Below are 26,882 nucleotides of genomic sequence, written 5' to 3' on the forward strand. Positions count from 1 at the left end.
CTTTAGAATAATGTGACCACCGTGTCCCATAACCCAGAATTAGCCACTGCTGGCGCTTATGTGAACCTGCCTCTCTTTCTGGGGACGTGCAGCTATCAACACGGGCGCGAATGATGGGGGGGGGGGGACAAAATTCTTCATCTTCTCATTCTTTATGAGCCTCTATCCTAAAGTCATAGGTTATGAACATCCCTGACGGTGCAGATAAGTCTTGTTCAATTTGTGTGCAGAAAGAATGCAAAGTTTTGAGCGATGAAATATAAGCATGATCCAGTATTTGTAAAGTTTAGGAATGGCTGCCATATTGACAGCGATCTCGGGATGAGGATTGTTCCTAAAGGAAATCAATGTATGTATCCACCGAGAGAGTTTGATTGCTATATGAGTATCAAATTTGGGGATCATGAATTCTCTTTTCCTGTCAAAATAACTGTGGATATATTTGGAATTGTAGTAGAAAGCCTCACTCAGTGTGATTTTACACACGGTTTGAAGAACTTTTCAGCCCAAGAAAGTGTCCAAATTGTGTGTAGCAAAGGCAACAATAAACATTTTAGAGCCTCAAAGGTAATACACGTTAAGTGTTATGCAATGTCCCCCTTCCTATTCAGAGAAGCCACAATACAGCATCGTTCTGGTTGTACAGAAGGGATGGCAACATGATCATAAGGAGAGAAAGGGCTATTCTGGAACTTTCTCCCCAGCTCCCGAGCTTTATTTAACTTTCCTGTCCTCTGACCCACCTTAAGCCGCAACACGCCTCGCCTTTGGTTCTCTGTGGCTTACAATTTTCTCTTTTAATTCTTGTGGCACACTCCAGAAAGAGGCTTACTCTTATAAGAATGAATGGTTGGAGAATTTAAATGACGAGGCTCTAAGTCACATAGCTGGTGCTTACAGCTGGATTTTCTTGTAAAAACTGAGTTTTCCATTAGCGTAAAAATCAAGAAGCATGCTCAAAATGTCAATCGTATAGCCATGTTGGATCAAAACTTTTCCTGGTGCTGAGAGAGGATCACGTTAACATGAGACAGTTATCTGTATGCCGTGTTTCGGATTGTTGTTCACTCCGTAGATCAAAACCAGTCGTGGCGAAAGAGATTCGGGGCAGAGGGAAAGTCCACCACAGAGCCTACCACTGCCTCCAGAGGAGCCAAATGGACAAGAAGCCTTCGCCCAAGAAAGGTAAATCCTCCCCATCAAGACTACTTGCTGGAAGGCTGGAAGCCTATCTCCACGGCTCTTTTTCCTCTCTTTCTCTTCCTGTTTTCTTTTCCTTTCTTTTCCTTCCTTCTTTTCTTTCTTTCTTTCTTTCTTTCTTTCTTTTTCTTTCTCTTTCTTTCCTTCCTTCCTTCCTTCCTTCCTTCCTTCCTTCCCTCCTTCCCTCCCTCTTTCTTTCTTTCTTTCTTTCTTTCTTTCTTTCTTTCTTTCCTTCTTATCATGTCACCCATTATAAAGACTCTCTGAACAACATTGGACCAGCTCTGGCCCCTCGTCCTGTTACCCGTTGCTTTTTTTTAGGGAGCCCCACTGAGTTACCTCTTAGAAATCAAGGCAAATGCCCAACAGATCCTGGGACGTAAGGAACGGAATAAGTCTTGAAAAAGTCATTTTAAACAACTTGTGCCTGAATTCCTGCCATGATGTGATTGCCAAGCGGCTTTGGAATCCTCCAGGGGCATGGAAAGAAGTCCTTCGCAGGCAAACAGTCCTATCACTGAGGCTGTTTGGCCATTACAAATGATTTCTTTCCTTACATTTTTATCTGTTTGTTCACAGGCCCTCTTTTTGGTTCTCTTTAGTTCCATTTCTCCAAATCTACAGAAGAGATTGAATCCATCATTTGCTTGGGAACCCTTGCAACATTGGTCCCTCATTGCGTTTTGTGGGGACTTTTAAAGAATGTGTTGCTCTTGTAACATATTGAATACTCGCCCGTTGCCATATCACCTCCAAACTCAGTAAAAGTGGCCCTTAGTTATTTCTTTCTTTTTTTAAAATGTTTATTTATTTTTGAGAGAGGGACAGAGTGTGAGTGGGGGAGGGGCAGAGAGAGAGGGAGACACAGAATCCGAAGCAGGCTCCAGGTTCTGAGCTGTCAGCACAGAGCCCAACACGGGGCTCGAACCCACAAACTATGAGATCATGACCTGAGCTGAATTCGGGCACTTAACTGACTGAGCCACCCAGGAGCCCCGCTGTGTTAGTTCTTGAAAGCTGGGCATACGTGGAGGCAGGGTCTAGTGACATGACAAAGGTGTTTCCAAGTGAGCGTCACATTCAGGAGTCGGGGTGGGGGGGTGCTTGTTTCCACACACACTATCTCAGATATTTAAAAGTGAATCCTTGGGTGTTCCATCAGCTTCTTTCAAAGGCAGCTCTGTGGTAAGTATAAAGCTCTCAGCTTTACGGTAAATGAATATGCAAAATGGACAGGACCTCTGACTTGCAGCTGGGGGACCGGTTTGCTCCCACCCCCCCCCCCCGCCACCATCTCCCCCCCTCCCCCACTCACTTTACTGGGGACAATATGACATAAGCGCCCTCCCTTAGACTTTCCTATAGTTACCATCTGCTTCCCACACCTCTGGAAAAAGGTCATATTTGCTTTGCTTGAATGTAAGAGCCCAGATTCATTGTCTTGAAGTCAATTTAAGAATATGGCCAAGGAGCACTGTAGTCATGGTTATTTTGGCGAGAGAAGGCAGTGGGGCCCAGCGAGGGCCCTGTTGTTTTCCAGGTGTAGTCTTGGGAGAAACGGAAAGACGGTGGCCTCGGTCAGGATGCTCAGTGCGTCCTTCCGTATTGTCTCCCAGCTCCAGGTTTCTGTTCGTTACGCTATGGACTGGCTCTCATCATGCACTTCTCAAACTTCACCATGATAACCCAGCGTGTGAGTCTGAGCATTGCGATCATTGCCATGGTGAACAGCTCTCAGCCGCATGGTCTATCCAACGCCTCCGCAGAAGGACCTCTGGCAGATGCCCTCAGCAACCCCAGCACATCCATCAAGGAATTTAACACAGGGGTAAGTATATCAGCATTACTTCCTGCTTATGGGTCTCTGAGTTCTCTTTGGGCCAGCTGTAACAGCTTACCAATTCCTTCTTCGTCAATGAGTTAAATAAAATGTTTATCACAGGATTGTAGAAGAATCAGGATTATACCCTATTGTTAAATTTTTTCCTTTAAACTATCAATTACTGCAGGGTTGGTTTTTTTTAATGTTTATTTACTCTTGAGAGGGAGAGAGACAGGGTTCGAGTAGGGGAGGGGTAGAGAGAGAGGGAGTCACAGAAGCCAAAGCGGGCTCCAGACTCCAGCTGACAGCACAGGGCCTGATGTGGGGCTCGAACCCACGAACTGTGAGATCACGACCTGAGCCGAAGTCAGACGTTTAACCGACTGAGCCACCCAGGTGCCCCTTACTGTAGATTTCTGATGTCACCTTTGTATTTCATGATTGTATTACCTTGGACCCAGTTTATTTATAATGACCTCTCTGCCTCCAGTCTTTTTTCCATCATTCATTCTACACATTCACATTCTTGTGCTCAAGAATACAAGACAGCTTCGGGGCGCCTGGGTGGCTCAGTTGGTTAGATGTCTGACTTTTGATCTCTGCTCAGGCCATGATCTCATGGTGGTAAGACTGAGCCCTGCATTGAGCCCCACGTCGGGCGTGAAGTCTGCTTAAGATTCTCTCTCTCCTTCTGTCCCTGTCCCCTGCTCATACTCTTTCTCTCCCTCTCTCTCGACGTGCCGTGCTCCTCCAAAAACCTGGTCCCACTTCTCAGCACACTCAGATCTGCTGTCAGTGGCCCAGGGAAGGTCCTTGTTCTGACCTTGTTCTGAGCAGCTCAGAGTCCTGGTTAGTTTCTCAGCATTTGGTTTCACTCCAAATGCTACAAGTTTACTTTCGCTCTTCAACAAAAATGAACTTTCCTATTTCTCTTTGTGCAAATCAGAATCATCCTTCAAAGGGTGGTCCAAGTATTTCTTCCTTCCTGGGACCTTTGCAAATTGTTTTTGTCTCTTCTCAAATTTCTCTTTGTCTCTTCAATTTATAGCATGATGCCACAAGCCTAGTAGGCTGCCAAAAATTATTTATTGGCTTACCTCATAAGAAGAATGTGATCTCATTAACGTGCAGTGCGTGTTTCAGGAAGCCATCTCTGCCAGGGCAGACCATAATTCCTCAACTTGATTTTAAGGACAGATTTTGATGAGAATTCAGGGAAGTTGTGCTTTCCTAATATTTTTGAAATAGAAGTCAACATGTCACCGAACTTTTCCCGGAAGCACACAGTTAAAGGAAACTCTTTCTCAGGTGAAATCTCTCTCAATGGCTGTTTTTCATGCACCTCTTCTTACCACGTAATCATTTCTTTATCTCTTTCCTTCTTCATTTCCTTTGTTTTCACTCTTCCTCTGAAAGGAGCAAATTAGGGGTATAATTGGTTGCACGTTTGGAAGAGGTGGAATATTTGCTAGGTAACAAATACAGATAAGTAGATTTTTATACCAGGATCCCACCAACCCAAGCAGCACTGGTTTTAAAGTCGGTTTTTGCAGGGCGCCTGGGTGGCTCAGTCGGTTGAGCTTCGGACTTCAGCTCAGGTCATGATCTCACCGTTCGTGGGTTCCAGCCCCGCGGCGGGCTCTGTGCTGACAGCTCGGAGCCTGGAGCCTGCTTCGGATTCGGTGTCTCCTTCTCTCTCTGACCCTTCCCCACTCACACTCTGTCTCTTTCTCAAAAATAAGTGAAGATTAAAAAAAAATTTTAATAAAAAAATAAAGTAGATTCTCGTAAAAGAACTTCTTAGCGAAGCATTTTCTTTTTTTCCGCCCCCCAGGCCTCTGTATATGAATGGAGCCCAGAGACTCAGGGCATCATCTTTAGCTCCATCAGCTATGGGATAGTAGTGACTCTGATCCCAAGTGGATATTTGGCAGGGATATTCGGAGCAAAACAGATGCTTGGTGCTGGTTTGCTGATCTCCTCCCTCCTCACCCTCTTTACACCGCTGGCTGCTGACTTCGGAGTGATTTTGGTTATTGTGATTCGGATGATCCAGGGCATGGCCCAGGTATCCAGATACTTTCGCGTTCGGAGCGGGACACAGGTACCTGAACTGTACTGAGACCGAAGGTCTTAATGATGTTCATTTCAGGGCATGGCCTGGACAGGTCAGTTCACCATCTGGGCAAAGTGGGCTCCCCCACTCGAACGAAGCAAACTCACCAGCATTGCGGGGTCAGGTAAGGATATACACGTGCATTAGAGCTTTGGAATCGGCCTCACCCAAACGCGTCTTTCCTTCTCTGCCTGGGATGTCTGGCGGGGGGGAGGGGGGACGGGCAGGAGAAAGTGCCACCGAGAGATTGAACAACGTGAGACGGTTACATAGCCTCTGTAAGAGAGAGCTACCTCGGTGCTGTAAAGCCACTGGGGTTTAGAAGCGGCTGTGAGCTGGGGTAGTCAGAAACGCATTGTGGGAAAACGTTTGGAACCTGGGTCTGCATAAATGTAAGACCATCAAGTGAATCTATATAATACTTCCCTAATGGCGCTGAAACACCATTTCAGCAAAGACACACAAGCGGGAATTAAGACGAGCAGATTTCACAGCGGTAAGGAGAGACAGACATCAGCCTGGAAAGGAGAGTCTGAAGAGCCCAAGTGATTCTGAGCTCTTTGCTGTTCTGGGCTAATCTTCACAACTGTCTGACCATTAAGTACGTTGTAAGCTCCCGTGTTACCAAAGAGGGAATTAACCCGTGCGCGAGATCGCGTGGATTGTCCACATGCGAACCGCCGGCGGGTGGCCAGAGCGGCTGCGCGCGAGCCGATGACGGGACTCCAGGACTTTGCTGCCGACGACATGCGCCCTAACGGGGGCCAGAGGCGCTCACTGGTGTTCGGGGAGCCGCGCTGCAGTGTCAGGAGGCTCATCAGTATTGTCGGTCCATCCCAATTACTCCACGTGGCTGTCCCGGGGGGCACCCGTGAGCGGGAAGAGAGGCCGTCCTCACGCAGTGATTCTGAGTCGGCCTCCTCGCTGCCGGGACAACGTCCAGGGAGAACACTCAGTCTTGTCGTAAGTGTTTCTTCTCCCTCTTCTCCTCAGGGGCAGCGTTTGGGTCCTTCATCATCCTCTGCGTGGGGGGACTCATCTCCCAGGCCTTGGGCTGGCCGTTTATCTTCTACGTCTTTGGTGAGTCCCTTTCTCTTCTGTCCCGAGCGCCCCGTGTCCCAGCCGTTCAGCGTGATGCCCACGTTCTCTGCCCCCCGTGCCCACAAGAGAGAACGGGCCCTTTGTGGAACAGAAGGTGACGGAGGCCGCTGAGGACCGGTGGCTCCCTTACCCCAGTCTAGGAGATGACACTCCGCGCGGGGCTGGCCTCTGAGGAACGGGGAGCACGGCCTTCCGCTCCCAGCCCTGGCGTCTTCTGCAGACTCTCCCCCACCGCGTCCGAAATGCCGGCTCTAGTGGCCCCGTGGTTGGCACGTCAATGTCACCGAGAGTTGGCCACACACACTTGAAACGCGTCTTCGTATTTTATTACAGTTGCTATCGCTGCAAAGATGCTTTGACCTATTCTCTGCCAGGCAGATCTTGCAAAGCTCGATTTACTCGCACCCCCCCCAGGGAGACCTCCAAGCCTTATCCTGTCAAATGCCGTTTTCCTGCCCTCTGTGGTGCTCACTGATCATTCCCTCTCTAGGCTATGCCGGCACACACTTATCTATTTGCCCCCCTCCCTCCCCACGAGACTGTGAAATTGTGAGGCAAGGAATCTATTCTATAAATTTTTTTTTATCACTTTGGTACTATCATAGCGCCTGGCTTCTTGCTCGATAAATAAAAGAATGGACGGATCCCGTCATTAGAGGGAATTTAAAGAACATTAGTCCCCAGAGACTGTTAACATCGAATCTTCTTCCGATGACCCATCTCAGCCACGAGACACAGGCCTGTTCTCTTGTTCTGACCAAAGGATGCCATCCAAGACGGTTCTGGCTTGCAAGGCTTCCTCACTAATGATGCTAATCCCGGGTCATTTCGGTCCGCACGTGTTAATCACGTACCGTCAAGGAATATTTCTTCCGGAAATCCCTAACGGATGCATTGTTTGAATACAAATAACACCGTCTTTTGCAAATATGCCAGAAACTTGGCCTCGCCCCACCGATTTTCTGGCAGGTGGTTTCACGTATGTACGATTCCTGTCTTCTTCAATCCTGACTATTCACATCTTCCAAAGTAAGACAATAATGTGTGTCATAAGAAACACTATAACTACTGGGGCCCTAAGAGTAATTAACCAGCTGCGCAGCGGTACGATCCCCCCCCCCTCCCCCCCCCCCCCCCGCCACCCCCGTGTTCTCTCCAGACGGCTCTGACATTGACAGATGGCGCTCTGTGTTTGACAGGTGGAGACTGGAGAGCTTTTTTTTTCTTTTTAGAAGAATTTTTTTTTTTAGAAGAATTGAAATAAGGAAAGTTTGGGTCCTTCGGTGGAATAAGCATGACCTGCTCAGCGTGTTTTGAGGGACAGGCGCGCCATTTCGGAGGACACCCCCTTCCCCCGGCATACAAATCTACCTGAAAATTAATTGGGTCCCGGCTTCCCAGGTAGCATTGGCTGCGTCTGCTGTCTCCTGTGGTTCACAGTGGTTTACGATGACCCCACGCATCACCCATGCATAAGCGTCCGGGAAAAGGAGCACATCGTGGCCTCACTGGCTCACCAGGTACAGGGCGCACCTCCCACCTGTGGCCCGTGCACGGGTACCTAGGGCGGTGGTGGGGCTCACAGGAGAGGTCCCCTCGGGGCTCTTCCAACCCCACGTTGACGAGATATTTCCTTTCAGTCCAGTTCTCCTAGACGATCTGTCCCCATAAAGGCTATGGCCAGATGCCTACCGCTTTGGGCCATTTTCACGGGGTTTTTCAGCCATTTCTGGTCGTGCACCATAATCATAACATACCTCCCGACCTACATCAGCTCCGTGCTCCACGTTAACATCAGGGATGTGAGTATACTTCCGGTCCTTCTGGGGAAATGGTAACGGCAATGAGGAGACACGGCTCTGTGCTGCCCACGGCGTCCCGCCCTTGCACGTAACCCCTCATACAACCTTCACGATGACCTTGAGAGAGGCATTGTGATGACTGCCACTGCACGGACACGGGGACACGGAGACGGAAGATGACGTGCCTTGGTTTACACGACCGCTGACCGGCGGATCTGTGCGACACGGCCACACGGGCTGATTCCTCCGTTTCCCTTAGAGATTAATGTTACTTTTCTCCGGACACCAGTGTAATGCAGCGTGAGTGGCCCTCTTCCCTGAGACAGCGTTCTCCCCCTGTGGAAAAGGACGCTAATTCCCTGAAAACGACCCCAACGTCCGTGGGGTGGGCCCACGGCGCCCGCCTGCCCGAACCTCCCTGGCGCCCTATGCACGTCCACGCTCACGGAGCACGTTTCCTTCCCTCAGAGCGGGGTTCTGTCATCCCTGCCCTTCATCGCTGCTTCAAGCTGCACGATTTTAGGAGGCCAGCTGGCAGACTTCCTTCTGTCCAGGAATCTTCTCAGACTAATCACTGTCCGAAAACTCTTTTCATCCCTAGGTAAGGACCGGGGCAAGGGCTTGGTTAACTGATCCTTTTTCCCACAAGTGGTCTGCGAGGGTTCCTGACGCTGCGACTTCATTGTCCAGGGCTCCTCCTTCCGTCTCTGTGTGCCGTGGCCCTGCCCTTCGTGGCTTCCAGTTACGTGACAACCATTATTTTGCTGATACTCATTCCTGGGACCAGCAATCTGTGCGACTCGGGGTTCATCATCAACACCTTAGATGTCGCCCCCAGGTAGAAACTTACACCTGTTTGTTCCCCTCGTGCACGGTCTTCCAGAGGTGCTAGGCCTCAGTCCTCCTCTTGCAACTCCTTCCCGTTATGACACGCGCAAGACGACAGAACGATAAATGATGACAGCTAACCGGAAATGTCACTACGTGGCCACGACCTAAGGCATTTTAGAGCAACAGTTGCCGATCTTGGCCAGTAATCATTCAGATGAAAAGCTTCCCAAGCCTCCCCACCCGAGACTAAACCGCGTGCCCTGGGAAAGGGCCCACACACATGTGTTCTGGAAAAGCTTTCAGAGTTGGTAATATTAGCTCCCTCAACTGTATGCAGTTGCCATGAGCCAAGCCCTACTCGATAGACATACATCGACACATCTGATCTCACAACTGCATGGGGTAGGCCCTATTGTTGTCCTCACTCTAAATCATGATTTTTTTTTTAAGTTTATTTAGTCATTTTGAGAGAGAGACCAAGGGCACGATCACGGGAGGGGCAGAGAGAGAGGGAGAGAAAGAATCCCAAGCAGGCTCTGTGCCGTCAGCGCGGAGCCCGACACAGGGCTTGAACTCGTGAACTATGAGATCATGACCTGACCTGAAATCAAGAGTCACACGCTTAACTGACTGAGCCACCCGGGTGCACCTGCCCTCACTTTAAACTGGAGAAGACGAAGCACAAGAAAGTTAAGTGACATGCCTAGGGTCACACAAAGGATTTGGATTCAGGCATTTTGTCCAGAGTCTGTTGTCCTGGGCACTGCACGAACTGCCTGCCATGCGGAGCAGCCTTGGGATGTGGATCGGGGTGAATCCTGGTCTCCGGGGAGACTGAGGTCATCCCTGGTTGTTGACCTGGCAGAGAGATGATTTCAGGGTTGGCAAACAGACATTGCCCTGAATGTCTCTAGGTGAACAAAACACAGCATTAAGCAAAATGACTTTGCTGTAATAACCGAACTGCCTTAAAGCTGAGTTGCTGAAAAGCCTTAGACAGCTTTCTATATAGAATCATCTGTTGGGGCGCCCCAGTGGCTCAGTCGGCTGAGCGTCCAACTCTTGATCCCAGCTCAGGTCATGATCCCAGGGTCATGGGTTCGAGCCCCGTGTCGGGTTCTGCCCTGACAGTGTGGAGCCTGCTTGGGATTCTCCCTCTCTCTCTGCCCTTCTCCCCTCCTCTCTCTCTGGCTCTCCTTCCAAAATAAATACATTAATTCACTAGATGAAATTCAACAGAAAATAAAAAGGAAACCATCTGTGAAATGTTCACCCCGCAGGTACGCAAGTTTCCTCATGGGAATCTCCAGGGGCTTCGGGCTCATCGCGGGGATCATCTCTTCCACAGCCACCGGATTCCTCATCAGCCAGGTTGGCCAGTTTATTGAAGTCTGCAAGCAGCAGGCACCGCTTGAGGCTCTGGGGCGTCACGGCGGGGCCCCCGCCCTCCACGACTGTACGGTCCGACCGAGACAACAAGCACGGGTGTCAACACAACCACTCTATTCACAGGGGACTCGGAAAGACAGTCTTGTTAGGTCGGGTTTCCCAGGGAAAGAACAGTATAGGCCGAACCTCTACAAATGACTGGATGTTACCTTGATGAGAATGGGCAGAGGTGGAGAGAACAGAGCCCAGGTGGCCTCCCGGAGCAAAAGCATGAGGCAGTTGTTGGTTCTGACCCGAGGGAATGGCACGCGTCAAGGGATGATAAGGGGTGAAGACAGAGGGGCAGGAGACAAAGATTATGAAGTCTGTTCAGACCAATTCTAATTAGAAAAAAATTACAAAACGGAAACACCAAGTGTCCCAAGGCCACTGTAAAAAAAGAGAAGCGAAGTCATGGTGAAGAGGTCATGGCTGTGGTCATGGGCCGTGAGGCTGGCTCAGTGGGAAGCGAGGGCTAGGAGGCCCCCAGAGAAAAGCGGAGCCAGCCTGCGGTGGCAGGATGACAAGAGTCAGCTTACAAAAAAGTTTTCTTTCTTTCTTTTCTCTCTCTCTCTTTTTTTTTTTAGAGAAAGAGAAAGAATACGGTGGGGGAGGGGGCAGAGGGAGACAGAGGGAATCTTAAGCAGCCTCCACATTTGGTGTGGAGTGGGACACAGGGCTCGATCCCACAACCCTGGGATCACGGCCTGAGCTGAAATCAAGAGTCGGACGCTGAATCGACCGAGCCACCCAGGCGTCTCTCCCTCGTTTCATTTTTAATACGTCTCCATGTGATCTAGTTTCCAGGTTAATGTTCGACCAAATAGCTAGGAGTCCGCCGTGACTATAATGCCAGAAATGAACTACAAACTATGAGAAGGATCATCCCAGCCAAATACAACTCAGGCCGTGTTGAGATGTCCACCCAAGTGGGGCTGGTGACACTGATGTCAACAGCTAAGACCAAAACTAAACAGAGAGAACGTAAGGGTGAGGTCTTAAACACGTCACTTTAAGGGCGCCTGGTTGGCTAGTCGGTTGAGCGTCGGACTTCCGCTCGGGTCACGGTCTCATGGTTCATGGGTTTGAGCCCCACATCGGGCTGTGTGCTGTCAGCACGGAGCCTGCTTCGGATCCTCTGGCCTCCTCCCTCTCTGTCCCTCTCCACCTTGTTCTCTCTCTCTCTCTTTCTCAAAAATAAATGTTTCCTTAAAAAAAAGTCACTTGAAGCATAACTTTCAATGAGGAATGTGATGTTTTCATGAATGTTGAGATCCAAATTTCTAGAAAGACATTAGTGTAGGTTAACTTATTTTGATTTAAAGAAAAATCCCTCTTAATCCAGTACCCAATGTTCGTTGTGGTGTCATTCTGTCCCCCCAAATTTTCACAAAACCTTCTTGGCTGTTGCACAGCATTCCCTAGATACTTTGAGATCAATGTTGCAATACTCGAAATGGAAGATTTCGAGAACGGGTGGAGAAGGAAACCTGAGGCTGATCATTCTGCACTCTCTGCCTCCAGGATTCTGTGTCTGGATGGAGGAATGTCTTTTTCCTATCTGCGGCTGTCAACATGTTTGGCATGTTTTTTTACATCACATTTGGACAAGCAGAAATCCAGGACTGGGCCAAAGAGAAGACCATCACCCCCGCCTCTGAGGATAGTGAGTTGCACACTTACGATGCTGACCATTAACTTTGCGACATGTTTTCCGTATTGTCCTTCTTCCTTCATATTCTTGGCCATAGCCTCAGCGTTTCTCCTCTGGCTTCCTGTTGGGTCTCCCTGGGGAGTTTCTAAAACACACGGATGAGGGGTCCACCCGCAGAGACACTGAATGAACTGGTCTGTGGGGGAGCCCAGGTGCCCCTGGTGGTTAGACACGCTGCAGGGTTTCTAACATGCAGCCAGGGTTGACAACTGCTGGACACACTTGAAACGTCAATCCCTGTTGCCTTTGAAGTTTCCTCTTTGGGAAATACTGGATGAATCAATATCTGTGTGAAAATAGTCACTGATAAGTACCTTAGTGGGGGTGATTATGGACACAGAGAAGACCGGCTAGCAGCAATGGTCATGTGTTATAGAGCTCAGCATGGGACAGAAATTTCAGGCTGTAATCCACAGAATTAACTTTTTTATGGTTTGTATACATTGTACGAAACATGGGTGTTTATTTATGTGGTTAAATTCTATTAAAATTCACATGCTAAAATTGAATAGACCATTTTCAAATTATTTAGATTAGGATTATTTGCATCAGGCAAAACAGAGATCTACTTATCCTAGCTAGATTCCAGGGGATTCACGACCAGGAGATGACCAGGCACGGATTAAATGAATGAGGTTAACTAGAAATCAAGACAGAATTGAAAAGCTCAAGTGGAGGCAAGACGGGCACTTCCAGAAGGTACAAGGAGTAGCCTGGAGCATGTAACGAGAACCGAAGGGAGACCACAGAGGTGCTTTCAAATGAAATGATGATCTGTAAGGAGAAGAATACTGAAGCTATAACAAGGAAGAGAGTGCAGAACAATCTCACATACCAAAGAAGTCTCTTTCTGGGGGTTGAAAAAGATCGTTTGAACTTCTTCCTGTTTTCCCAGGACTCTCGAATCGTCATCAGTGCCTCCAACAGGAATTGATTCTGGTTCCTACCACGTAAAACACATGCTGTAGGCTGTGAGAGCTGGACTGTCACACACCTAGCTGGCTCTGGTTTTGCTGCAACTGTTCTAGAGAAGAAAATCCCACCATCTTTAAAAGCCCCGTAGAAGCGCGGGGGCCCAACCTTGGGCCACCTTAACGGATGAAGAGAAGCTCCTAATGCAGAACAACAGGTATTTCTGCGCAGGTGTTTTAGCACGATGCAAAGATGAGAACACTCTGGCTCTGTCCTCTGGGCATTTACAATATAGAGAGGAAGGGGAGTTTGTAGAAAACAAAAAGAAGAGAAAAAGAAGAGAGTCGCATAATGGATGGGCAAATTAAATACAGGGGAGAAAAGAATGAGAAATGGCAGACAACCCAATAGAAAAATGGGCCGATGTCTCGAACAGCGACTTCACGAAAGAGAAATTCTAAGTGGCTAAAGATATAAAAGGTGGTTAACTTCATTGGACAGTAGAGAAATGGAAATGGAAACCACAGTGAGACAGCACCACGCATATTAGCAGAATGGAGGACGAATTGAAACAAATATATTTATAAAACAATTACCTTTATTACATGAGATATACTCGCAGATTTTCAATTCTATTGAATAATGCCTTGGTCTATCCTATTATATTTCATTTTTCATAGGGGCGCCTGGGTGGCTCAGTTAGTTAAGCGTTCAGCCTTTGATTTCAGCCGAGGTCATGATCTCACAGCCGTGGGATCGAGCTCCTAGTGGGGCTCAGCGCGGGGCATGGACCCTCCTTGAGATTCGCTCTCTCCCTCTCCCTCATAAATACAAACATTCTATTTGAGTACAAGTCTTCTTACCTATCATTTTTATCAAGGTCGATTCTTGGTTAGGTCTTTCTCAAGAAAAAAATATATATACATTTTATAGGATATATTTTTTATATTATATATTTATATATAATATGTATTAAAAATATATACACATAAAAGAAGGTTGTTCGTAGCCATGCAAACCGATTTCCCTGGTGTATCGAGATTAGTGCTTTATACTACTCTGGATCTATGGTAACAGCTAGCCAGAACCCTCCAGGTGACCACAGGCACGTATCAGACAGACTTGGCTAACGGAAGAGCTCTACCTAATGGCCCACTGGTGTCAGGTCCGAGAGTTGGGGACGCAACCAGAGCTGGGCCAACAGAAGTCCTTCACGAGACTCTCTGACCTGGAGCCTGGACAGAACACCTTTCCTGTCTCACGGTGAAGATAGCAGGGTAAGGTTCCAGACGGCCAGGCAAAGGGGTTTTCCCTCTTGGAGGCTAAGAGAAGGAAAGTGACATGTAAGAAGGCAGTGGAAACGAGAGCCTGGGGTTGTGGGGGAGAAAGAAAGAAGGGGGAAGGGAAAGGAAAGAGAGGAAGACAAGGTGGGAGGGAGGAAGAGAGAAGTGAGAGGCAACGGGAGAGAATGGGGTACAAATCCTGACTTCCAGGCACGTGGTCTCTGGAACATCTCTCCTGCAAATCTTCTGAGTTTTGGAGGTGAAAGTTTTCTTAGAGTCCTTTTTAGAGGTAGCGAAAAATCCCTCTGGGAGGCATTTATAGAAATAGCAAAATCCTTAAAAGAAGAGCCAGGCATCATAAATCCAGCCTTCACTGCTATGAGTGAAGAGAATGACAGTTGGTACCAAGAGGGACCTATTTATAGTTGCTGTATTCGAATGAGGTATTGGTGCCACCCAATCTCTGGCTGGATGAGAAGTAAAGAATGACTACATGCAAATGAGTTGCTTGAAGTTCACTCTGATTGGATAGTATTAACACTTGGAATGAACCATTCAAAAAGCAAAAGGCAACCAGAAAGTTATACACTGGCAGCCGAGTGTGGCCTCTACCAAGAGCACTTTGAACTGATTTCCTTGATTGAAGTCTACGAGGAATGATGTTGGCCTAGTTCAGATCATGTATCTACCTACCGATAGTCAACTGTTGGTAGAGACTGGGCCACCCCTAGACTGAGCAAGAACTATTTGCTAGGGGAAGTGAATGACCTGGGCCAAGAGCCAGCGTCTCCAGGACTGATTGAAAACCTCAGTAGTTTGGAAAATTCTGAAAAATTTATAGCTGGACCAGCACATTAGGAAACAGCTTAAGCCAAGATACCGTAAAATGCTGAGAACATGACGAAGGTGGCATTTAAGCAGGGAATAAAAGCTGTAAACATGGCATGAAATAATATTTAAAGCCTCTAATCACAAGGTAAAGGATGGAGACTATCATGTCCTAAGTGGTACACTGGAGCGTGAACGCATAGTACTTACTGTGCAACCTTGGGAACAAAAAAAAAAACAAAAAACAAAAAACAAAAAACGCAAGCAGAACTGTGTGCTCCTAAGGAAAGGTGTTAAAGCTGAGAGCAGATTGTGTTAATTTATTAGCTGACTGGGCCAATCATAACCCATGAGTTATTAGCGGAAAAGGCATTAAGTAGAACTTTAATCTTAAAAACTAAGATGGCTGTAAACAATGTCTTTGGTTTATGATATGCATGTTCTGATGAAAAGAACTTTAAAAAAAAGTCTTCATTCTTGAGAGAGAGAGAGAGAGAGAGAGAGAGAGACACAGAGTGCAAGCAGGGGAGGGGTAGAGAGAGAGAGAGACACAGAATCTCAAGCAGGCTCCAGGCTCCAAGCCCCCAACACAGGACTCGAACCCACGAACAGTGAGAATGTGACCAGAGCCAAAGTCCGATGCTTAACCGACTGAGCCACCCGGGTGCTCCTCTGATGAAAGGAACTTTTGAAAGGCCTGGGGGTAACGGTAGTCACCTGTGGTGATGCACTGGGTGATCCACTCAAAGACCCATTGCAAAAGGAACTGACGATGCCTATGGCCCTGGACAAGATCCTAGAGTACCTGCTTCCACATCCTGCAACGTCTTACAGGTTACTTCTCCTCGAAGCTAACTTCGGCTTCCCTCATCCTTCTTGATCTTAACCAAGGTGGCTTGTGGGAAACTGTCCTGATGCAGGGAGCTTCCCAGCTGGATACAAGGAAGCGGACCACCCACAAAACAGATAGTCTCCCAGACCAAATTAAGATACTAGATTTGCACAAGTGGAACCCACGGCCAGAAGCAAGTGGTTAGAAGGATCAGAGTTGAGATTCCAACCAGGGAGCCCACAGATGGAAGATGTCACGTGAATAGATAACACACACTTGCTCCAGGGGAAAGACACAGGGGCAAGCACTCTTGGCCGTGGCCATGGCTCTCCAAAGAGCCTGTAGAGGACACCTGGTGCCAGAATGGGTTCCCCCAGTGAGTGGCCAAACCAAGGACTCACAAATACTGAGGGATCACACACGTGAAGCATAACCTGAATCTTCAGTGTTTCCCGTATACACGTTGCCCCTACTCTCCTATCAAACCTTTCATAAGTCGAGATGGCATAAAGTGAAGAAGCGATGACCATTCATTTATACGGAAAAAATGTTTAGCTTTTCCAGACCCCCAAAATAACCTCGCTTAGGCCTCTTGGACGCTTTCGGACACATCCTGCTAACAGATGTGCGACTAAGTTGAGGTTAAAGCACAAAGGCTCACAGACCCCAGTTCAAAGCTAGGGCGGCTCCGTCTTGAGATGCAGCGTGGCTCCTGGAGCAGGAACTCAGCGAGGCCTCTCTAGCGCCTCCTAGCGGCCGGCTGGAAAGCAAACACTAAACGCTGTTCTCACATCTCACTTTTTTTTTTTTTTTTTTTTTTCCATGAAAGTGAAAATCCTCTTCGGATTTTTTTCAGTTAGCCAAAACAGGTACTAAGGCAGGTCTTTTGTAAACAGGAAGGGGCACAATGATGTGAACTTTCGAAGGGCAGGACATACTTATATTTAGGGTATCGTGAATATTTGGGGCCTAGATGTGTGATGTCTGTTCCAGGCCTCACGAATGTTAGGTATCTCTGGTTCCTTGTATCCTTAACCAGCACATGATCTACTGATCAACCACTATTAATACGTAACATACCTTATGATTCATGCATCTACATACCATTTGTGTTCCAGTCTTCTGTAGAGAAAATGAGGATCTTCAAATAATACAGAGATGCATATGACACACGGTTTTCTTAGCCTCCTTTTCCAAACCAGTTCGCGCACATTCCAAACCAGTTCGACTGCCGTGAAAAGAGAAAAAGTATTTACAGGTGACAAAGGGAGTCTTATCTTTAGACTCTGTATTCAGATGAAATCGTAGAAACACGTTGGATAGGATGAATTGCAATGGAAAAGCATGGAAAAGTGCTCCTTCTTTGCTTGGCTGAGTCATCAACTATATATCTATGGTGTATTGGAGATCATGTGCTGCTTAAGGAAAGACCAAGATATATGTGTGTGTGTGTGTGTGTGTGTGTGTGTGTGTGTGTGTATACATGTTAGTTACCCCTGGGCCGCGTCACCATCTCACAGGGCGGCATCCTGCCCAACATCAAGGCCATGCTGCTACTCAAGAAGACCGAGGGTAGGGGCGCCTGGGTGGCTCAATCGGTTGAGTGTCCGACTTCAGCTCAGGTCATGATCTCGTGATTTGTGAGTTCGAGCCCCGTGTCGGGCTCTGTGCTGACAGCTCAGAGCCCGGAGCCTGTTTCCGATTCTGTGTCTCCCTCTCTCTCTGCCCCTCCCCACTCACGATCTGTCTCTCTCTATTTCAAAAATAAATAAACATTTTCAAAAAATACAGGATCTGTGAAGTGCAAGAAAATGAGGTATGTACATGGTTAAGTAATAATTTTTTAGGCTGGCCTTTTTTGGGTTCTAAAACTTTATTTTATTATTTTTATATGAATAAATTGAATTTTAATGAGTCCACAGGGTTTTTTTTAATTAAAGTATACTTGACATATTAGTTTCAGGTGTACAACATAATTGTTCAATATTTGTGTGCATTGTGAAGTGATCATCACAATACATCTGGTTATCTGTCCTCATACAAAGTTACAAAAATTCTTTGTTTCTTCTAATGAGAACTTTCAAGATCTAGTCCAGCCTGCCCTTCTTGAAATGCCAAACAAAAGTATTAAATCTGGGAGATTTAACAAAGCAGAGGCATTATTAATAGAAATAAAAACTTATAAAATGTGTGTACTAGAAAGAAAATTTCAAGCCTTTTGACCTCCAGTAAGTAATACACAGTTTTACACTGCAAGGCAATGCTCGTATACATGTTCATTACATACATCTGTATACGTTTCAGAATCAAAATTTCACAAAACAATCTTTACTCTTCCTAAGTAGGATGCACTCTGACGTACTCCATTCTATTTTTTCCTATTTTGCTGTTGATGTTGTCTTTTCTAAAAAAATTTTTTGATGTTTATTTATTTTGGAGACAGACAGAGCATGAGCAGGGGAGGGGCAGAGACAGAGGGAGACACAGAGTCCGAAGCAGGCTCCAGGCTCCGAGCTGTCAGCACAGAGCCCGACGCGGGGCTCAAACTCACAGACCGTGAGATCGTGACCTGAGCTGAAGTCGGATGTTCAACCGACTGAGCCCCCAGGGGTCCCAGGTTCCCTGTCATCTCTAAGCACGTGTCTGACAAATAGAAACCGCAAGTGACTGAGTATAATCCAAACTTAACCTTGCCCTGCTACGGCCCATAAATGAGTTTGGCCCCTAATCCTCTTTTGTAGCAGTAATTGAGTTCCATGATCTTGCTCCTTAACCTGAATCAGCATTGAGAAAGAAAGGAGACTCTGAGCTCAGAGGGGGTGAGGGAAAGGTCAAAAGGGATTGAATCAAATTGAAAGCTTTCATGTACATTTTCGAACCTCAGAGAAGCCAAGTCAAGCTTGAGGCATATTCCTCATCTTCATCAAGGCAGGGCAAAGGAACAAAAGAAAAAGAGAATAGAAAGAAACTATGCATTGTTCTCCAGGATTTGAAATCTAGCTACACTTGTAAATGATCGACATGGGCACTGAGGGCTAATAAACAAAATGTTTCAGGGGCGCCTGGGTGACTCAGTCGGTGGAGCATCTGACTCTTGATTTCAGCTCAGGTCGTGATCTCAGGGTTGTGGGATCGAGCCCCGTGTTGAGCCCGGAGCTTACTTAGGATCCTTTCTCTCCCTCCTTCTGTCCCTCTCCCCCACTCACGCTCTCTCTTTTTCTCTAAAATTAAAAAAAAAAAAATGTTTCAGATCAGATTTAAAATGTCAGTGTCTCACACCCAGGGCCCAGCGGCACATCTAATGTCTCCTCTCCTCTCTCAAGACAGTCCCCAAGAATCAGGAAACTGTTAACCCACACCTAAGTAGTAATTCACACTTAGGTCGTGGAAATACACTCTTGCATTTGGTAGCTCAATCCCACCGACAAAAATCCCTAAACAAGTACATTTCAACATCCTTAAAGACAGAGCACCAAAGTTAATGGAAAACCTACTGCCCCTCCCCAAAAGAGAGAGTATTAGTAGGAATCTTTAAATTAGATAACTGAATAACAACAGAAGTATTTGGGGAATAAGATTCTTTTGTCATTAATTTTTTAAAAAGTCCACTATAGTTAACATGCAGGGATACATATTGATTTCAGGTGTACAATACAGTGACTCAACAATTCTATACGTCATGACAACTATACCCTTTTCACTATCTCACCCTCCATCCCAGAATGTTGTAACACTGTTACAACACGAATCAGATGTATGAAAAGCAAAGTTTTCTTAGAAATGATCAATTTTCCCAGATTCCCTGGGGGACTGGATGCCCAACTCCACATCTTACTAACAAATTGCTTAACTTCTCTGTAAAATGGGCAGAGTAGTAACAGTTGTCCCCATAGAGTTTTGCCGTGAGCAGGCAGTAAAAATGTTGTATGGAAAGCGTTCAGAACAGTGCCCAGCACACCCTTGGTGTTCAATCAGTGACCCCATCCAAGGGAGTCACTGAAAAGGGGGTGAGAGATGGAGTAGAAGAAGAATTGGAAAGGAAGACGGGTTGGGGGGGGGCGCCTGGGTGACCCAGTTGAGTGTCTGACTTCGGCTCAGGTCACGATCTCACAGTTTGTGAGTTGGAGCCCCGTGTCAGGCTCTGTGCTGACAGCTCACAGCCTGGAGCCTGCTTCGGATTCTCTGTCTCCCTCTCTCTCTGCCCCTCCCCCCACCCCAAATAAACACTAAAAAATTTTTTTTTAGTAAATAATTAAAAACAAAGGATTGGAAACGAAGAGATAACCACCATCTTTACTCGCAAACACGTGTAGCTAGCAAGTTCTATGGAGAGTCATGTTGGAATATTGATTGGAATTCTGACAGAAGGCAGAATAATACGGGTGAGGTTCCACTATGAGCTTGATGACCGGATTGGCCCCATATGCTACAGAGACAGTGAGGCAAAAGAGGAACGTGACTTGGAGAAAAAAAAGGCTTCGCCAGAACCACAACGAAGACTTAAGGTTCTAAGCGGGTGTAACAGGCCAACATGGGGGTTCACGGTTTAAAGAGTGTTTGAAAAAGCTGCCAAGCTCCAGAGAATGACGGTTACCATTTAGTCAAGTCTTTCGTCTCGGGAGTTAGACTCATCTGATGTGTTTGTTTGACAGTTGTCCCTGGATCTCCCGAGTCACTGCCAGATACTAGGGGGCAGAGTGCACATGAGAGGTATTTCCTCTGCCGAGGCCGCCTTGGCCTTCTAGACTGGAAACAATAGGCTCTCTGTGATCATGATAGGACAGTGCACTGAAGTCCTCTGAAGCAGCACCCAGAATCAGAGCCGGCATCCTGCTGCCTCGTCGTGTGGCTCATTATTAATGACAGTTGTATACCGTCTTAGGGAAACCACTCTGAGGATAACGTGGACGCACATCCAAGGAGAAATGTGCACTAATTCTCAGGACTAAAACAAAGTGATTTAAACATCAACATTTTTCAAAAGGAAAACGTAAATTTCATACAGGTGGACATTACAATCTGAGTCAAGGAAATATTTCAACCTGTAGTCAAGTTTCCAAAAATTCATTATAGACGTTTGCAATGTTGAATTTTTTTTCCCACACAACAACATGAGGCTCTTTCTTCGCAGTCAAATTTGTGGAACGGAAGGGCGACCAGCGCTCGGGAACCTTAAAATGAAGTTAAAAGTTAATCGCAAAACCAAAGGCTGGATTCTATGGCTTGGATAATGATTGTTAGTCACATTTCACATGATAGTTGAATTCGGAAGTTGCTACTCATTTATCGCGGGGTCCAGAGTCCAGAGTCTTTCGAAACTGACTCAGGGAAAAGTCTGTTGCACAGAAAGTTGAAATGTACATCCCCCCTTCCTGCATCATGAACTTTGAGCATCCATGCTTAAATCCCCCAAGTGCAAAGGGACAAATCCGCTTTCCTTTTCTCTTCTTATCTTTTAAGAATACCATACAAGTTGCCTAAAAGAAGGGTGAGAAGACACATAATGAATGCTAGGTAAACAGGAGCTCTGAATCTCCGAGGCTGGGCTCCTTTTGAATTCTTGAGCTCAAGGATGCGCTCTGCCGGCTCCCACTCTTCCAAGGTGCGAGCGGGTGGTTTACTCCCCCACCCAGGACAGTTCAAATATATACAAAGAGCCAAGCTCCAAATCAGAAGGAGATCTCTGGGGCCATAAACCAAGAAGGAACTCAAAGTCAAGGCAATGAGTAGGATCTGAAGCAAGGAGGCTCCCAAGCACAGGTTTAATTTTCCACGGCTGGAGACAGGCTGGAACGCTGTCATGGGAAAAGGGGTCTGCTGTGTAGGCACCGAGCATGCGGGGAGCTGGAAACGAACCATCTGCAGGAAGCTGGGGGTGACCCCTTCGCCTCCTCTTTGAGCTGAGGACGAGGAACTACAGACAAGTGAGGAGGTTTTTAGCCACGTAGGGGTATTGTCGAAAACGAGCCAAGCAAAAGAAACTGAAAGGCGATGACCTTGACTGTGCCTTGTGGCTCTTCCCAATCCACGTTGCTTATTGTCCAAAGTGAGTTATGGAATAGTCCACACTGCATGGCAGCAGGTATACAAACTTAAGTCGCAGACAAAGCATTGCTTTATATAGTTTAGGAACCCACCTATGGGTAGTTAAAATAAAACAGTATGGAGAAACTTCACTGAATTTATGTGAAATGGTTTTGTTATTATGAGGTGTCAAAAGAGAAAGGACAAGGAAAACCAACAGGGAAGGTCAAGCTGATCTGTAACATTATAATTCACATATTTCAAAGTAAAAATTAACAAAAATTCACAGGGAAAAAAACACAAGGGAGAAAAAAAAAGATTCCACTTTTTGTATAAATCTCGTTGGATGAATCTCGTTAATGATTAGCAATTCGAGTCCCAGGGTAGGAAAGAAGCCTCAGCCTTCTGCTGGGAGTGAAGGGAGAGAGCACTAAGGAGTAGCCAGTTCTGTCTAAGTCATCCCTCGGACACTAAGTTGGTAAGTCACTTGTCCTACTGATTCATATGAAACTCTAAGGGTCCTTTCTGTGTAAAGACTGACCATTTTTATATGCTCCCAGAGTCCCAGGTTTTCTCATATTGATTTAAAAATAAGGTGAGGGAAGATGTAGAAACCCCTACTTTCTTTCTTTTTTTAACGTTTATTTATTTATTTATTATTATTATTTTTTAAGGATTTAATTTTTTTTCAACGTTTATTTATTATTGGGACAGAGAGAGGCAGAGGGAGAGGGAGACACAGAATCGGAAACAGGCTCCAGGCTCTGAGCCATCAGCCCAGAGCCTGACGCGGGGCTCGAACTCCCGGACCGTGAGATCGTGACCTGGCTGAAGTCGGACGCTTAACCGACTGCGCCACCCAGGCGCCCCACGTTTATTTATTTTTAAGAGACAGAGCATGAGTGGGGGAGGAACAGAGAGAGAGGGAGACACAGAATCTGTAGCAGGCTCCAGGCTCTGAGCCATCAGCACAGAGCCCGATGCGGGGCTCGAACCCATGGACTGTGAGATCATGACCTGAGTCGAAGTCAGATGCAAAACCCTGTCTTAACAAGGCAGAGGGAAGCGAGGTACAAGCAGGGAGCTGAAGTCTTGTGCCTGATCGTCCATAAACGTGCATAAAATGTCAACTGTGGATGGCATTTTCAAGAAACAGGGACTCTAGTGAGGGGTGTAGAAGCTGAATTTGGGGGGTTAAATTCAGGGGCCTGTGAAACAAGTATCAGCTCTTTTATTTACCAACTGGGTGTCCTGGACGAAGAGTGTCAAAATCTCCACCTAGGGTTGATGTAAGCTGGTCGGTACAGTAGTTAGGAGCAGAGGCTGGCATGATTTCCATTATACCAACAGCTGGCAGGACACAAGGAACAGATGGAGGGTAGCGTCCAAGAAATATTTCAGATAAGAAGCGACGGGCCACCACCTCTCCATCCCTTACACGAAGATTCGCTGCAACCAAGACATCTGTACTGGGCTTTTCTCTTGGACGGATTCATAGCGGCAACAGGCTATTCCTGGCATGCTGAAGGACCCCAGCCTCTTGTAATCAGGTTCATCCCTTTGGTTTCCCTCCCGGACCAAAGAGGGTCCAGGGCTTTGACACAAGATAAGGCTGGGGGCGGCTCTTGTCCAAGGCAGCATCTAGAAGAATGCCGAGCTGAGTCATGACTCACGACATGATGAAAATGTAACCAAACCAAGATGGCTGAGGAGAGAAGAGGAATTGCGGAGATGGGGGTGATGGAAGGGCACTAGGGTCAACAGCAGTTGGTAGGTGGGGCTGAGGGCAGGTGAAAGATAATCAGAGAGAGTCCTCAAGGCAGGAACATAGGAGCTGCAACTTTTTGATGGCACTTGTGACCTCACAGACGTTAGCAGGACACCCATGGCTTGAAACCTAAAGGTCTGCAGGAAGTTGACCTTCAGTGTGATTCCTTGGGAGCACTGCCTGGAAGCAGAAACATCTCAGGATGCCATATACAGTCTCTGACCCAGGCGACCAGCACACTGTTCTGGACCAATACTGGAAAATCAAGGTAGCTGTTTGTAAAAAATTACATATATGTGTGTATATATATATATATATATATATATATATATATGATCATAGATATGGTCATATCATAGACATGGGATTGGGCACCGAGGTTTCCAGAGCAAGGCATGTCTGGCTGTCTAGAATAGAGATAATAGAGAACTTAAAGTACCTGAGATGACTTTACCCAGGTTATTATTTAAGCGTCTGCTTCCAAGAAAGCTGGTACCCTGAGAACACTGTTAATAAATACTGAGATAGTATTCCCGTTTATGAGTCTTGAAAGTGACTTGAAAATGGACAAAAAGATCTTCTGTGGAATAGAGAAGTTTCACTGGGGATGCCATCCTGGAGACATCGACTCAGCGCTGGAGAGTTCAAGAACTCCGTCCTGCCATGATGGAAAGGTCCCAGACACACACCTTTAAGAATAGGTCAAGTTGGGGGCGCCTGGGTGGCGCAGTCGGTTAAGCGTCCGACTTCAGCCAGGTCACGATCTCGCGGTCTGTGAGTTCGAGCCCCGCGTCGGGCTCTGGGCTGATGGCTCGGAGCCTGGAGCCTGTTTCCAATTCTGTGTCTCCCTCTCTCTCTCTGCCCCTTCCCTGTTCATGCTCTGTCTCTCTCTGTCCCAAAAATAAATTAAAAAAAAAAAAAAAAGAATAGGTCAAGTTGTGGGAAACCAGGAATGTGGCACGCCATAGTGCTTTCATCCAGTGGAATGTGGCCTCAAACCCAGGGGACAGGATGTTGCTCTCCCTCCTCAGGGCCAGCTGTGAGGCAGTCCAGGCCTAAAAGCAAAGAGTAAAATAGCCTTAAGTTCGAGATCACTCTATAATCACTACATGCTGTTGCTGGTCTGTGGAATGATTATGGCACCATGTGCAAAGTCTGGCCAGCTAGGATGTCACGGACGAATTTCAGTGCCTGAGACTCAAGCTCACGGTTCTCCTGGTGTCCCTGAAAATGGCGTAGCATACAGTTGAAAGAAGCCACGAAAAGGAGACGGCAAGACATTAAGTCCAGGTGGTTTGAAGAACACGGTCCAGGTAGGCAACAAACTGATTGTTCATAAAGCAAAAGGATGCTCAGTATATCACACGGATCAGACAGCATCAGTCCTGAAGAAGCCAACAAGCCACACACAAGGATACTTGGTTCGTAGAATTGGGCCAGCAGCCACGGGTCAGTGGAAACAAATAACACTTGGAATTTAATCCTGGGACTTGTGTAGGATGGAATCCCTCTTTATTCTTTTCTGTGAGAACCACCACGTCTGTGGGAAGTGGGAGGGCCTAATGAATCTCCCGACATACTCATGTTTGTAGAGGAGTTTGGTCCGAGTGCCTTGTGCTGGGACGTAAAGTAAGAATGAACATGGATCCCAGGCACCAGATTCCACATCTGTTCGTTCAGCAGGGAAACGGGGCCTTTGTTCCTGGGGGGCGGGAGGGGTTGTGCAGGGGAGACTTCCCTATAACCGGCTCTCTGGAATTCCTGAAACAGGGTGTCAAATGATATAAATCCTTCTAGGAAAAATTTTAAATGCCGAGGGCAAAATAAAAAATGTGGGTTCATAGTAAATGGTTGCACCAAGTGCAGAGGCCCAAGGGGAAGATGGGTGACGGGTTTCCTTACCCTGGTGGTGCGCTGGTATTTCCCAACTGGCTTTCCAGGGTGGGAAGAACACATATGCAAACACACATGGGTATATTATAAATTTTATTGGGGCACCTAGGTGGCTCAGTTGGTTAAGCATCCAACTCTTGATTTGGGCTCAAGTTATGATCTCATGGTTTGTGGGATCGAGCCCCATGTTGGGCTCTGTGCTGACAGCATGGAGGCTGCTTGGGATTCTCTCTCTCCCTCCTTCTGCCCCTCCCTCACTCACACTCACTCACTCTCTCTCAAAATAAATAAATAAACTAATTTTTTTAAATTTTACCGATAGAATCTGAGGCACACGGTTTACGAATAATAATATACAATACTGTTATTATAAGTTCTGTATAGTCAGTTGATTATCATGTAGTACTGTCCTTTGTCTCCAGGTTTATTGAGGTGTAGTAAACAAATAGACATTTTGTGTAACTAAAGTGTAAAACTTTCATGTATTTTTGCTAAACGCTGTGTTGGTAGCAACCTATGGCTGAAATTCAACCACAGTTTGACAAATGAAATTGAATCTCAATCTGCCAGTTCTTCCCAATATATTTGTTGTCATTAAATGTCATACCTGATCTACTGTTGAATTACTTCTCTCTCATACAGATTATATTCACCAGACCGAAACCATTTTCAGCTTGCACACTCTGAATCACAACAGTCCAAAAATTTTTATTATTATTTAGCTTTTTATATAGTTGCAGGGATCGGAACTGTTCGATTCTACGTTACCATCTGCAAAATGCATACATTTTCCAAATTAACTTCATGTTACTAAAATTTACAATACCACGTGAGAGTTAACATAAAATTTCTGACACTAATATCTTTATACATTTTTTTAAAGGGAGAATTCCATACATCGCCATACCTCCTTCTCTTCCCCCTTTATTTATTTTTTATTTTTTATTTTTTTGAGAGAGAGAGAGAAAGTGCTAGGCAGGGAGAAGGGCAGAGGGAGAGAGCGAGAGAGAATCCCAAGCAGGCTCTGTGCTGTCAGCGCAGGGCTCAACATGGAGCTCGGACTCAGGAACCGGGAGATCATGACCTGAGCCAAAGTCAAGAGTTGGACGCTTACCCGACTGAGGCACCCCCTCATGTCTAACATAATATTATTTAACAAATTTCTTAAGTCCAGGAAATCAACAAATCAAGCCCAAATTTGTACATTTGTCTTTTTTGTTTTTTCATGTGAATACTCCAGTTGTGGCCAGTTTCAAGCCACCAACATGACATCACTGAATTCAGAGTTAGGAAGAAATATGCAACACCACATCTTTATATAGTATTCC

At 46.5% G+C, this 26,882-nt stretch overlaps 1 protein-coding gene and 1 long non-coding RNA gene across 2 annotated transcripts in view; one reads left to right on the top strand and one right to left on the bottom strand.

Annotated features, from left to right (window-relative positions):
• The first annotated feature begins 1,157 nt into the window (after positions 1-1,157).
• Positions 1,158-11,998, top strand: SLC17A2 (solute carrier family 17 member 2). Its single transcript, XM_047858727.1, has 11 exons — positions 1,158-1,185; positions 2,817-3,028; positions 4,857-5,090; positions 5,175-5,262; positions 6,132-6,218; positions 7,641-7,759; positions 7,880-8,041; positions 8,510-8,642; positions 8,732-8,879; positions 10,153-10,243; positions 11,825-11,998. The coding sequence occupies exons 1-11, from the start codon at positions 1,158-1,160 to the stop codon at positions 11,996-11,998; spliced, it is 1,476 nt and encodes a 491-aa protein (XP_047714683.1).
• Positions 11,999-24,514: 12,516 nt separating this feature from the next.
• The window catches only part of LOC125165350 (uncharacterized), a 64,828-nt gene continuing 62,460 nt past the window's right edge, over positions 24,515-26,882 (bottom strand). The window contains exon 5 of the long non-coding RNA XR_007152073.1: positions 24,515-24,716. This is a non-coding gene — a long non-coding RNA (uncharacterized LOC125165350). The remainder of the gene's footprint in view (positions 24,717-26,882) is intronic.

The sequence above is a fragment of the Prionailurus viverrinus genome, chromosome B2, assembly GCF_022837055.1.
Source record: "Prionailurus viverrinus isolate Anna chromosome B2, UM_Priviv_1.0, whole genome shotgun sequence".
Taxonomy (NCBI): Eukaryota; Metazoa; Chordata; class Mammalia; order Carnivora; family Felidae; genus Prionailurus; species Prionailurus viverrinus.